The sequence below is a fragment of the Lissotriton vulgaris genome, chromosome 8 (genome assembly GCF_964263255.1).
Source record: "Lissotriton vulgaris chromosome 8, aLisVul1.2, whole genome shotgun sequence".
NCBI lineage: Eukaryota > Metazoa > Chordata > Amphibia > Caudata > Salamandridae > Lissotriton > Lissotriton vulgaris.
In genome coordinates this window covers 1,488,187,876-1,488,202,979 of record NC_141696.1, presented here as the reverse complement: position 1 = coordinate 1,488,202,979, position 15,104 = coordinate 1,488,187,876, and the positions used below count along the sequence as shown (strand labels likewise).

The following is a 15,104-nucleotide window of genomic DNA, read 5'->3' as shown; positions in this document are numbered from 1 at the left end:
CAAAGCAGCACCAAACATACACCACCAGCGGCACAGGGGCGGCTCTGTGCAGGGTGCAAATTCAACATCAGGCGCCCAATGCTTTTCAATAAGGAGCTTCTTGACAGTAAAGAGGCTGTAGGCGTGGCCCCGGAGGAAGACCAGTGACAGCAGAGGTACCTAAATGAGCATACCGAAAACTGGACATCCAACTCTCATTTTACAAGGCACATATTTAGTTTTGTGAATGCGTGCATGTGCAAAATGTGTCTTTCATCCCAATATGTGCAGAGCAAGTAACTTGTGTACAGCACAACCTTCTTTCCATTAGCTCACCTCCGCTATGTCGCTACTGTGATTATTTTCTCTTCCCAGTTCCATAATTTCTTCATTGACCCCCAAAAAACACAAAAACACAGAAACAACAGGTATCTGAAAACATAGTGCTTTTATTTGCACAGTTTTTTCTCAACTTTCCATTTTCTGGAGTGGGTCTAGAAAGTAAGAACTAACACAAATTCAAATAAACATTCTCTATACAAACTTACTCATGTACTGAAGACAATAAGATGCAGCAGCTCGTAGAAAAACAAACAATGAAATATGTTCCAGGAGTACAAGGGCAGCCTGCCAGTGCTTAATTTGTAAATAAAATCAATGCCAGAGCCCACACCACCCACTGCCCCCGCAAATGACAGAACCAAAACAACTACTAACCATCACACCCTACAAGAGGGACAATTCAGACTATTCCAGGCCCCCAAAGCTATAGTAAAGGCTCGGGCAGCAGGTATTACTAATTTTTAATGTATAATGATTTAATAATGAATTAATAAACAACAGTTATTGTTCTCATCTCTAATTTAGGCGAACAGCGCCGCCATGTGGCAGATTGTCATAAATGCTGGTGTTAATTAAGTGCCACAGCAGAGCACCAGAAACCACTGGCTAAAATTAAGCACTCTAGCCTGGCTACACTGTAACCCAAAGCCCAGAACATATTCAGAAATGCAGAACCATACAATGCGTTGAAAACAAGGCGACTTATGGTGGGCAGCGAGCTCTAATGCAAGCGAGGTGGAATACCCTGTGTACCAAACTCCAGTTTTTCGCGCTTTATTTAGAGTCTGGCAAATAGTCATTCTTTGCCAATGAAGAAACCTCTGGCAGAACCCTTAGACTGATGGCATCATAGACATCGCTGTTTGTTTAAATATCCCAGATGGATGTGCTGACATACTTTTGTCCTGTTCGGGACTGCCAGGGACTGTCCGGATCAAGACACAAAAACGACCCCACCACACTGTGGGACAAAACTCCTAGCATGTCAGGGACACTATTTTTTGCCCTCATAAAAAAACATTTGCTTTGGGAGTTTGTGTAAAACAAAACACTATGCATTGAGGGCGCGTTGAACATGGCACTTTCACATCAAAGCTTCAGTGCCATCAGAGGAGCCAACATGGTGGCAAGCTCCTCTGAAGGCACACAGCTCTCCACCACGCAGGCAGAGATCTCTGAATATGGCAGGCTGTAGTCCATGAGGGCAGTAGAGTACATATTTCCGCTTCGATGACAGAACAGAGTCCAGCCTACTTAGGCCTAAAAAGAAAAAAAAAAGCATTTGCAATGCAATAGGTCTCGCAGTTACGCGAGTTTGAGCTATTGGCATTGTAAATTACAATGCCTTTTATTTATATTTTGCTTTTTAAAACATAAATAAAATCCATTGTCATGTACAATGCTAATAGCTTAAACTCTCGCAAATGCGAGACCTATTGCATTACAAGTGCTTGTTATATCACTCTGGCTGTTCCTAGAAGAGACCTCCTTTTTTCTCCCCATTTTGTTTTAAATCGTTTACTTATTTGCAGTTCATAATTGGTGTCAGTTTGTGGTGCAGCAGCTCAAAAGTGAAAGTTGAGGGGAGTTATGTGGAATGTCTGCTGTTGCATCACCTGTGCCACTCCCGATTTGTAAAAGAAACCAAGCAGCTAGTTGTAATAATGTGTTTTCTTATTTGACTGAGAGGTGCGGGATGTGTAAGTGAGCATCGGGGCCGGAAAGATGCACAATACTGGATGGAACATGATGCACTCAAATGTAAATACAATTCCAGGGGTTTGCATTGATATATGTGTACTGTTTAAGTGTTTATTCCATATCACTGAGAGTAATGTACGCTTCCTCAACAGCTCTCGCAACAAGCAGCGCCCTGCCAATGGCTGCGCTGTTGCAGGAAAGCATATTGTGCTTGCAGAAGGAGAGACTCACAGAAGAAAATAGAGCTCACAGTCTAAAAAAGACATCCCGTGTAACAACCGAAGTAAAAGGTGCAGTCGTTATGGGAGGTAACAAATGCAGACAAGGTGGTACCAAGGAGGGACTAACAAGCCTAATAACAACTCATGAGGCATGAGGTTTTCTACCTTGGTGCCCCCTTTCTGGAACACCCTTCCTTTTTCTATCAGGTTTATTCCGATCTACCTCCACTTCCATAAAGCTCTCAAGACTTTCCTCTTTTACCGCGCCTTCTGGCTCTAGGCGGCCTCCTCTGTCTCCCCTGGGCCCTTCCGTCCTCAGCGCCAAGAAACCGCACGGTGATCGAGCGCTTTACAAAACTCTTAACTTCATCTTCAACTCAGAAACCAGCATTTACGAAGGACATTGACACAAGCCAATTAAACATATGGACAGAAAGGGGGCGGGTCTACAAAGACGTACTCCAATACTGCATCCCTCGCAACAGCGCATGCGCTGCCCAAAATTGACCTAAAAAGCCCGGAGTCTAGTTCAAATATTGTAATGAAAGACCAACATTTTGATATAAGAGCAGCAGGACGGCTGGTGTGTAGGTAGGGTATCCAAAACATTAAAAGCGTTGTTATGTATGGCTTACGTAGGAAGCCTCCATAGTGAACAAACAGATCGAGATCGATTATTCACAGCACTGACTTCACAACAGTGGGTAATTGTTATGGTTACGCACTGTTGTGATGTCAAAAGAGGCGGGCTTGATCACCCGAGATCCAAACATGGCTGAGAAATGGCAGTTGATGGTCCCACCCTTCTTCCTCATCCTCTCCCAGGTCGCCACACTTTTTGTCTCCAGAAACTGAATGACAATAGGAAATTACCACCAACAGTTCTGTTATACATTTTAAAATAATCAAAATACTCTTTCATAAAGCTTTGCATATTTTCAATACAACAAGAAGACATGGGATTCCAAATGTAGGTTTTTAGCATCTAGAAAAGCATACTTATAAAAATAGTTAGGCATTAAAAAACACAATATACATTTTAATCCTTGTAACTTCAACGGCCCAGTGGTTGACAAACTATTTTAGACTTCACAGGGTTGATCGTTGGGTGAGAACGAGTTCTGTGCTCTTGGTCGCCTTCCAGAACATTCCGCAAGGAACCCAGCAAACTCTATTCCTCTGTTCTAACGCCTTCGCCTTTTGTCTGAGAGAATCCACCATCTTTAATTTTTGATCACACATCTTTATCTTCCTCTGTCTTGTTACCTTCATCTCGATTGGAGGAGTCCTGTAGAGATTGAAAAAGAGAGGTTTTGGTAAAAATATTACTACACAAAACAGTTTCAACTGCCATGTGAGTACCAGCAATTCACGAGTTAACATTTAATAACTTCTCCAGTTTACCTAGTTTGTGACAAAAGGTTGAAATTGGCATGTTGCAAAATATGAGTTGCCCTACAGGAAACATATTCTACATTAGTCTCAGGATTCTGGCAGATTGAAATAATTTGTAAACTAAAGCACTTCAAAGGGTTTGGTTTCTCTTCCATATTTAGCACTTCCTTCAGAAATTCAGAGGAGTTTATTTAACCCCCCACTAGGATGAGGACCGCAATGTTGTTTGATTAATCTGCATACTTGTAATACCCAGAATCACCCAAAGGTGACCAGCAGGTGGGAAAGACCTACCTAAAACTAGCACCATTTACCTCAGGATGAAAGAGTGACTACAGAGGAAGTGCCTCTGCACTGACTAGGCAATCCTGAATCCAAACTAAGTAGGAGTGCTCCTAAAAGTAGAAATATTAAAGGTAGGAGAGAGTAAGGCCTCATTTGTGTGCATGGGATGTTTGTTTAAGAAGGCAGTGAGCATAGGAGTCGTGAAGAAGGTTGCTGACCTGAATGGGCTTTGAATACGGCCAAAACATGTTGGCTTCATTTATAAGGGGTTTAGAAACATTGCAGTTCTACCATTACCCTGACCTTTTTTAACCATATCCAAGGTTCTCAAAGAATACATTAAACTTGTGTGGGAAATAAATGTGATATTTTTATTGAACTGGACTCCTGCTTTATTCCAGAAAATACTCATGAAGAAACTCCTGTCATAGGTTGAGTCCACCAGAGTGGTACTTACCTATCTTGGTGTGAATTGGTCACCTATGATGAAGTATGCCACGATAAGTTGTGGGTGAGGTGCCTTTTCCAGAATCTCTAAAGACCTGCTGGTAAACAACCCTTCCTCCTTACAATAAACCACTGTCAGCCTTGGCATCAGCTGTGTGACTATTCTCTGCACCAAGAACACTTCTCTAGACAGAACTGAACACATGCAAAGCATGGGAAAGACGAAGAACTAACATAATATAGTCTTCAAGTCTTTCCTGAAGACTAAATGGGGAGTGATAGCACACCCATGCAGCTCTCAGAGATCCCTAAAATAATTAGTTGTGCTTGACTCTTGGTGGCTTCACGAGCAGCATGTTGCCTAACTAGTGGGACCTAATTGGAGCATATAATGAGAAACATTACTTCACACCTAAGAGGCAGGTTCATGAAATGGATTGTGAATCAAACAATAAGACAAAGACATCAGACACCACCCACCAATTTCTTTATGTGAAGGACTCTTACTCAGGTGATAAATCAAATGCCCAGTAGTGTTTTGTCTACACTTTAATTTTGTCAGGGCAGAAGAGGGCAAACTTAAACTGAGAATGTTACGTTAACATATACTTGGCAATATAGAGGGGTCCTACAACCTGGGCATGCAGTTCTGTTGGGAGAAAAATTGAAGCTTGCCTAAAGACAAACAGAAACTGAAAACTGGCTCTGCAGACAGTGTTCATTTGCAGTTTCAAGGTAAGACAAGGATCTACAGAATTCTTCAGAATGCGGCCACTAGACTGCTCACCGGGACTGCTTAATTTGCCCTGATCTCCGGGGATATTAGAAGACAACACTGGCTACCAGTCAAGAAATGGGTGCAGTTCAAATCACTTTGTACTGTCTACAAGGCCCTTCAGGGTTTAGGTCCTGACCACCTGACGCAGCAGTTCTAGTGCTATGTCCCTAAAAGACCACTTCGTTCCAAGGGAGCGAAATTCGTAACAGTCCCTTCTTCAAAAAAAGCCAGCTGGGGAGGTAGTAGTTTTTTGGATGGTGCAGCCAAGGCATGGAAAGCCCTCCCATTCCATATTAGAAATAGTACACATTTTCTGGCATTCAGGAAAGCTTTAAAAACCTGGCTTTTTGGCGTATAGTTTCCGGATTCCTAAGTGCGCTTCAGTGAGAGGTTTGTAGATAGCGCCAGGACACCTTTGGGTAACAGATTGTGCTTTAAAAATGCGACTAACATAGCATAAAATCAAGTACCACACTCACGAGATTATCTTGCAGAAGTGTACAGGGAGTGTCTCCCATTCTGCTTGGCCAGAGAATGTCTTTCCCAGAATTCGAATCTTGTTGACATACAGCTCTGAAATCTTAGGTCCCATTTACTACTGTGTGGTCATTAGTGTGAAAACCTAAATCTTGCTGTATCATGTTCATATACTTCTATGTAATATAATGTTAGTAATCGCGTACGTAACTCAGAATGTATCGCCAAGTCATTTTATAGTTGTTTGAAGCTTCCTGTGGCATTGAGTATGCTTGCTAATTTACATGCCTCTCGTCGGTCGAAAGCAACAGGGCTTAGGGGTGTACCTTTGCATATTTCCTAGCAGAGTAATTCCGATTTCAAACTTGGCATTTGGCAGCAGAATACTGAACCTAGCATTGCATATATGAATTATATCTTCTCCACAAGAACTTCCAGCTTTTCCTTTTGGAGATGGTCCGGCCATCTGCTCAGTAGATATGTTTTCACTGAGAGTAACAAGTTTCTGTCACGTGATTGAGCTCCATTGACTTGTATTGTGAAAAAGCATATATATGTATATATCAAATCATTGCAGAACCCAACTTTTCAGAAGGAACCACACGAACACTTGAATTCGGCTCTCTCATTCTTTAATAGCATCTTGCCAGCAAAAGACATTCCACTGGAGCAGTAATAAACATCTTTCCAAATAGTGCCAGACGCGTTTCAGGACGGAAAGTCCTTTCTTCAGTGGCTTTTCAGAGGCATAGGGAAACCATTCTCAAAGAGTGCATTCTTTTATTCAATTTGTTTACTCCCGCCCCGATGGGCGTTGCTTCAATGATTTGATTGATATTGATATATATATATATATATATATATATATATTCACTGAAAAAACCATAGGTTATAGACCATATATAGTTAGGGATTAGCATTTACAAAACCTTATTTAACTCGCACAAAACCATAGAAATTCGCATATATAGTTAGTTGCAATAACTATATATTGCGCACCCGCAATCCACTGCTGATGATGTCACATATGACATCATTCATGACATGGTCAGTGACATCACTGATGACATCACTGATGACATCATCCAGTGACTGTAAGTTTCTGTAAAGTTAAAATATGTCTTACATATTAAAGAATGAGTGGATGTATAAGTGTCTGGATGAAGGATTTAGTAGGTGCATGACTGACTGTATAATTAAATGATTAAATGTGTCTCACTGAGTGCATGGGTTAGTGACTAAACTGTCTGAATGTGTGCATCAGTATGTCTGTTGTTGTATAAGATGCTGCATGTGTTGATCAGTAACTATATGAGTAACTATATGGGTTATTGATTGGTTGCCCAAGTATTTGTATGGGAGACTGAGTGGGAGGTGTGTGACTCTGTGCATAGATGTGTGAGTAGTTGATTCACTATATGTATGGGTTCAAAAGTGCATGTGGAAACAGCTGTATGGGCGGTTGACTGTCTGCATGAGTGTATTTGCTACATGTCAAAGTAAGTACATATGTAAAACACAGTACATGTGAGAGTTGACATATATAAATAACTGTGCATAAGAGCCAGTGAATGTGTGAGTGGCTGTATGGATCATTGTGAACTTGTATCAGGGATTGTATAAGAGAGTAAATATGTGTTAGTATATGTTTGAATAAGTAAGGTGTGTATAACTGTATAGTTGAGGAAATGGAGGAGTGGTTGATTCTTTTCATGACTGACTAGATGTATGAGTAACTCCATGGATGAGTGACAATCTGTGAGTGTCTGTTTACTCTGATTGTATCTAAGGTTATATTAGAGTCTGAAGAGGTTCATCGTATTATCACATGAATGATATTATCAGTGATGTGATCAGTAATGTCAAATGAGATGTCATCAGTGATGTCATCAGTGATGTCATTTGAGATGTCATCAGTGATGTCATTTGAGATGTCATTTGAGATGTCATCAGTGATGTCATCAGTGATGTCACTGACCATGTCATGAATGATGTAATATGTGACATCATCAGCAGTGGATTGCGGGTGCGCGATATATAGTTATTGCAACTAACTATATATGCGAATTTCTATGGTTTTGTGCGAGTAAAATAAGGTTTTGTAAATGCTAATCCCTAACTATATATGGTCTATAACCTATGGTTTTTTCAGTGAATTTCATTGGTTTTTTAAAAGCTAATATCTATAGCTGTAAAATATATTCTTTATTACGTGACGTATCACGTAGCCACGTGCGACGCCTCATGACGCGTCGCATAAATGTGACATATCGTCTCTGCAGCGCAAACAAAACCCGTAACGTAAGCGCGCCGGAGCACGCTTACGGATATATATATATTTTTTTAACCTTAATTAGACAAAATCCACACGTGCACATATCTTGAGGCCTTGCAAAGGCACATCAAACAAACAGTCCCTACAATTTTGCCAAGTTTGGTGGAAATCTATTCCTTTAAATTTTATTTTACTGTTTCTCTTGGTTTTCCCCTTGTTACGCTTACCGGAACGCTACCCGGTATGCAAACCGGACGCTCCAAAAACACAAGATGTCGGACTCCCGCTACGCTGCCGGTTAGCTGGGAAGCGCCTCTACTGCGAAAAATCCCAATTCTTTTTTTTCTTTTGCCCCGCGGGGAACTTTAATAGCCCCCTCATCAATCCTAGGGGGTCAGGAGGGGTCTACCTTACCCCTTTCCTTCATTTCCACCTTTTTTTTTCCACCTCTTGTCTCTCGATCCTACCGAGAGACAAGATGGCGGCCGCTCCGGACTGTTTACAATGTTGACAGCCAATCAGCTTCTCCTCAGACTCCCGTTACGCTGCCGGTAAGCTACCCAGTTAGCTGCCCGGTTCGGGTACCGGGACGCGCCTCTACGGCGAAAAATCGCAATTTTTTTCAAATTTTTTTTTTTGCTTCGCGGGGCACTTTAATATCCCCTCATCAATCCTAGGGGGTCAGGAGGGGTCTACCTTGCCCCCTTTCCTTCATTTCCCCCTTCGTTTTTCACCACCTCTTGTCTCTCGATCCTACCGAGAGACAAGATGGCGGCCGCTCCGGACTGTTTACAATGTTGACAGCCAATCAGCTTCTCCTCAGACTCCCGTTACGCTGCCGGTTAGCTGCCCGATTCGCGTACCGAGACGCGCCTCTACGACGAAAAATCACCAAATTTTTTTTTGGGCCCTGCGGGGCACTTTAATATCCCCCTCATCAATCCTAGGGGGTCAGAAGGGGTCTACCTTGCCCGCTTTCCTTCATTTCCCCCTTCGTTTTGGCCTCCTCTTGTCTCTCGATCCTACCGAGAGACAAGATGGCAGCCGCTCCGGACTGTTTAGAATGTTGACAGACACCGGAGAGCCAATCAGCTTCGCTTCGCAAAGCTCCGTTACGCGAAAAGTACACGAACTGGTTCGCTATCCGGGACACTGTCACAGATATATCTGTTTTTTAAAACGTTAATTTCTCAAAATCCACTGGAGCACATATATTGAGACCCAGCAAAGGCACATCGGGCTAACAGTCCCTACAATTTTGCCAAGTTTCGTGTGAATCCATTCAGCCGTTCGAGCTAAAAGTGAGGCCAAACGCCCTATGGAAAAATGAATGGGAAAAACGCGTTTTGGGACCCCCCTTTTTTCTCGGCCCCCCCCTTGACGAAACCCCCCCAAATTTTCAGGGGCTGCTCAGAAACAAAATGTGCCATTTTCCTGAAAATTTCAGCCGATTCCGTCCACAAACGCCAAAGTTATTAGACATAGAATTTTCAAAAGTTCCATAGAGAAAAAATCCTAACTATATATACCTACTGGCTATCGCCAGTAGGTAATATATATATATATATTGAACTCCACAGTCCTGAGGTACGTGAACCCAAAGGCAAACATGAAAACAGGTACAGACTACAACGAGGGATGGTGCGAAATTAAAGTGCCTTTATTCCAAAGATGGGTAGCCGCATGACGTGTTTTGTCCGGGAAACCCAGACTTGATCAATGACATACCCAGAGAGAAACACGATTTAAATACTATGAACATCCCCTTCTGGCTCCACCTTCTTTCTATCATGAACATAAAGAACATACTACGCCAATCTTTACATAGTATTCCGAATAGGCAATAGTCAAACATCATTTATATTAATTGTAACAGAAAAGAACGTACCTATGATATGCAGTTCAATTAAATTATTCTCAATGAGAAAGCTCATCCATTCTCCACTGTGTGAGAAAATTACAAACTCCGATTTGAAAGCTTGATCAAAGGGGTCATGACGAGTAAATCTAGAATATTAAAGATACAGCAGCAACAATAAAGGGCAAGTGCCCTAATAAATAAGTTTGGCTAAAATTATTAATATTATGTTCATCTCTGTTAGATTTGATAAAGGGGCCACATAGGTGCACAACACAGTATATAAAACCATTGTATGAAAAAAGTGCAAAATAGTGCAATAATAAAATCATTTCAAATATGAACAGAGCAATAATACTGGAACCATTCCAGGTATAAGCAGCATACGCTTAGTAGTTAAATAGAAAGTACAAAGTGCAAAAAAGTGCAATATAGTGTTAAACCGGCTAATTCATTATTGTTACATTCAAATAGCAGCAGAAAACTCAAAAAAGTACATGTAGTGCACATTATATTATATATAGGTCTAATTTTCTATGAATTTGAGCTCACTGACCATTTTCTAGTGAAAGTCCTGGCCAGCTGGAATGACAATTGTCTTTGATCTTATGCTGTGCTACTTGCTATTTTGCATTAAACTCTAGACAAACTTTATGCTTCCCAACATATTGTATTTTATTTTTATCATTGATTGGTCAGGAAAGCTGGCAACTGATTATTCAAGAGGATGATGTTTGGGGTATCGGCTGCTTAGGAAAGTATGGGCCATATGTATCATTCCAAATTGTGATTGCAAATGCCAAAATTAGCAGAATGTCGGCATTTGCGATCGCAATTGAGCTTAGTAGTATGTATGAAAGAAAAACTGCTTTGCAAAATAAGGAATCGCAAAATTTGCGATTCTCTATTTTGCGATTGCACTTAAGGAATCACAAATTGTGATTCCATAAATGCAATGTAAGAAGCACAGAAAAGGTGCAATTTGGCCTTAAGGAATCACAAATTACCACCAACTTCAAGTTGGTGGTAATTTGCGATTTTTTAGAAAAATTCACTTTTTTGCATTTTTCAAAGTGCCATGTGGCGCACATACATGCCCTTAGGGCATGTATGTGTGCCAAATGTGCACACTTGCACATTTCAGGGGTGAAACAGGGTATCTTTTACCCTTGAAATTGCATTCTCAATTTGTGATTCTCAAATTGAGAATCGCAAATTGAGAATGTCTTCTCATTCATTCCTATGGGCCTCTAGGCCCATAGAAATGAATTGGAAGGTATTCCTTAATTGCGAATCGCAATTTGCGATTCACAATTAAGGAATATGTAGGATTCACAAAATTATTTGCAAATCTTACATACATAGCGTTTTGCGATTCTCAAATAGCGATTCGCAAAAAATCACTATTTGAGAATCTCAAAATAACATTGTGATACATATGGCCCAGAGTTACAACCAAAACACCTAATGATGGAAGACAAGAGGGCCTACATTGACTGTACCGTCAATGCATATTTCTTTAAAGTGCTCCAGTAGAATAAAATGGATCTCTTTGTCAAATTCAGTGAAGAGGTTCAAAAAGATTACTCCAGCCATATTATTAACGTCCTTCATGCTCTGGTCTTTTCAGTGGCCAAAATCCGAGTGGCTTCTGTCCTTATTCTGTGGAGGCCTTTCAACTTCGGCGGTCTATTCCAGAAAACAATAACGCTTCTTTTCTCCACTAACTAACCCGGGCTAGAAAGAAATGTAATGTTGCAGTCACATTTAAGATTTTGAAGAAATGTTTGTTTCTCCAACATACGGTTGCTGCACTGTGGAACTTTTGAGTAAGCAAACATAACAAGATGATGACGGACCCCCCTGCCCACTCTTCGAACCCCAACCAAGCAGCCACTAACCTCACTCAATGGCTAACCAACAGCGCCGACAACCTAGCACCCCTGAAAAAACGTCACATCAAACAAGACAACAAAAACGCCCCCTGGTTCAACAATGATCTCAAGAAATCCAAGAAACTCTGTTGCTCTCTTGAGGAGGCCTGGAAAAAAGACCCAAACACCAGCACCAGAGACGCCTTCAAAAAACGCCTCCCGCATACACCACCAACTGATCCGAACTGCCAAGAAAGCCGCTTTCAAAGACCGACTTGACAACAACGCCCACAACAACAAGGAATTATTCACCATCGTCAAAGAGTTCACCAACCCCACTGCCAACTCCAACAACATCACTCCCTCTCAAGCCCTCTGCGACTCCCTAGCTTCGTTCTTCCATGACAAAATCGCAGACATCCACAACAGCTTCGACAACCAACCCGGAGACCAACCCACTCAACATTCTGCCACACCTTCACCCCCCTTGAACATCCTTAATGACTGGAACCCAATCTCCACTGAGGATACCATCCGCCTGATGAACTCCATCCACTCAGGATCCCCCACAGACCCATGCCCTCACTACATCTTCAACAAAGCAGATTCCATCATCGCACCCCACCTCCGAGATGTCATCAACTGCTCCCTCAACTCCGCCACCTTCCCAGATAGCTGGAAACACGCCGAACTCAGCGCCCTTCTGAAAAAAACCACAGCTGACCCCACCGAACTCAAAAACTACCGCCCCATCTCGCTCCTTCCTTTCCCGGCCAAAGTCATTGAGAACGCTGTCAACAACCAGCTCGCCGCCTTCCTCGAAACCAACAAATCCCTCGACTCCTCACAGTCCGGCTTCCGAGCAAAACACAGCACTGAGACCGCACTCATCGCAGCAACAGATGACATTCGAACTCTACTGGACAATGGAGACACAGTCGCCCTCATCCTCCTTGACCTCTCCGCAGCCTTCGACACAGTTTGTCATAGCACCCTATTACAACGCCTCAGAAACATTGAAATTCAAGGAAAAGCACTGGAGTGGATCACCTCGTTCCTTGCCGGAAGAACTCAGAGAGTCCGCCTCCCACCATTCAAATCAGAGGCCACTGAAGTCATTTGCGGCGTGCCACAAGGATCTTCACTCAGCCCCACCCTCTTCAACGTATACATGAGCCCCCTCGCGGCCATCGCACGTCAACACAACCTCAACATCATCTCCTACGCTGATGACACTCAACTGATCCTCTCACTCACCAAAGACCCTAACACCGCCAAAACCAACCTACATAAAGGAATGAGAGAAGTAGCCGAGTGGATGAAGCACAGCCGCCTGAAACTAAATTCCGACAAAACAGAAGTCCTTATCTTAGGTACCTGCCCCTCCGCCTGGGGCGACTCGTGGTGGCCAGAGTCCCTTGGAAAAGCACCTATCCCAACAGACCACGCACGGAACCTCGGCGTCATTCTGGACTCCTCACTCTCGATGACCAGACAAGTCAACGCCGTTTCTTCATCTTGCTTCAACATTCTTCGCATGCTCAAAAAAACATTTCGCTGGATCCCCACTGAAACCAGAAAAACGGTCACCCACGCACTGGTTACAAGCCGCCTGGACTACGGAAACACCCTTTACGCCGGTACCACCGCAAAACTTCAGAAAAAACTCCAACGCATCCAGAACGCATCAGCCAGACTCATACTAGACATTCCGCGTAAAGATCACATTTCTGGTCACCTGAAAAACCTCCACTGGCTCCCCATCAATAAGAGGATAACATTCCGCCTTCTAACCCACACACACAAAGCACTTTACGAACTTGGACCCGAATGCCTCAACACACGACTTTCCTTCTACACCCCCTCCCGCCAGCTATGCTCCTCCCACCAAGCCCTTGCTGCTGTACCTCGCATCAACAAAACCACCATGGGTGGAAGATCCTTCTCCTACCTAGCGGCTAAAACCTGGAACTCACTTCCCATTCACCTTCGCCTCACTCAGAACCACCTAGCATTCAGAAAGCAACTTAAAACCTGGATATTCGACAAGTAATTCCCCACCCTTCTCCAAGCGCCTTGAGACCCTCTGGGTATGTAGCGCGCTATATAAATTACTGATTTGATTTGAGTGCTGAAACTTTTCAACCACTCACACCCAGTCACATATGTGGGTTTAATCCATCGTTCGTTTGCTCATTATGCCACCCCAATTTGGACCCAGCCAAATCAGTCTTGACCCTGTTCCTCATGTGAACAGTCATCTTTATATGTTGAACTTTTGAGTAGTATATACAGCGAATGGAAATGGAGACCTTAGGCCAGAGTCAACAACTGCATCATGGGACTCAAATGGCAAAGAACATCCTGTGAATTTGTGTGTCTTTTAGCATAAGAGCATCCATAGACGCTACTTGGGTGACATAAGATCGGCTGTGCTGTGCTGACATGCAAAAGAGAATGTGGGGAAGATTTTCTCAGCAAGAGTTGTTGGAGGTCCACTGAAGACACTATGCACAGTACCATGGACCTATGTACCTAGAATATATGGAAGCCTCTGTGGGTTTGGACCAGACTCTGGGCCGGATTTAGAAATTTGGCGGACGGGTTACTCTGTCACAACGGTGACGGACATTCTGTCCGTTGAAAATATAAATTCCATAGGATATTATGGGATTTACATTTCGGCGTGAACCAAAATTCCCTTTTTTAAACATACACAATAATTTAATCACAAATGACTTGTATCATCAATTAGAAAGGTTTACATTGTTTTTTGAAACTGGTGAATGCTCGGGGGATAAATGATTCTAGTGAATTGATCCTTCCACTAGAAAAACGTCAATAATATATATCGGCTACAAAATCTTTAATTATATTTGTATGATACCAATATAGTGATAACCAAGCGATAAAGCAAAAGAACTGTATAGATGACAATAATTTTTACCTTAGGCAGCTTTACCCATCCACCACCCTATTCGTTAAATTAGGGTGGAGGAGCCAACAGTACATTTTGATTACCTTAGCAAAGGGACTCACTGTGAGGGGCACATGCTTCAAGACGTTTTTCCATTAAACGAATGGGGCAAGATGATGCATGCAAGGAGGCTAAACAAATATTGATAAAATACTAATTGTAACTCGGTCCGTGATTGAGAGGGACAACTTATGGTTTGTCAGCTTATACCGAAAGCAAAAAAGAGGGAGTTAGGTCCGTGGTGGGGCTGAGGGAGGGCTGGACCGTTTAACAATCTATTGCCTATATCCATCAAGAGCAAAATATCGCATTTTATGCCGGTCTTTGATTGATTGAAATGGACATTTGTCACTCTTGCTTCAAAATCTAATTCTGTTTAGTAATTGGAATTAAATAACTGATTTATTGAACTTCATAATTTATAAAATGATGAATTGTTATGTTTTGTTGGATGTATTTACGTTTTTTGAGTCGTTTGTGAATATAATTTCTTGT

General features: G+C 42.3%; 1 protein-coding gene across 2 annotated transcripts in view; it reads right to left on the bottom strand.

Moving 5' to 3' along the window:
* Positions 1-408: 408 nt before the first annotated feature.
* The window catches only part of RCSD1 (RCSD domain containing 1), a 256,342-nt gene continuing 241,646 nt past the window's right edge, over positions 409-15,104 (bottom strand). The window contains exon 7 of one of the 2 annotated variants that reach the window (XM_086935571.1): positions 409-3,531. In XM_086935571.1, coding sequence (XP_086791697.1) covers positions 3,478-3,531 — 54 coding nt within the window. In that variant the 3' untranslated portion in view covers positions 409-3,477. The remainder of the gene's footprint in view (positions 3,532-15,104) is intronic. The other variant, XM_086935572.1, reaches the window with a different exon arrangement.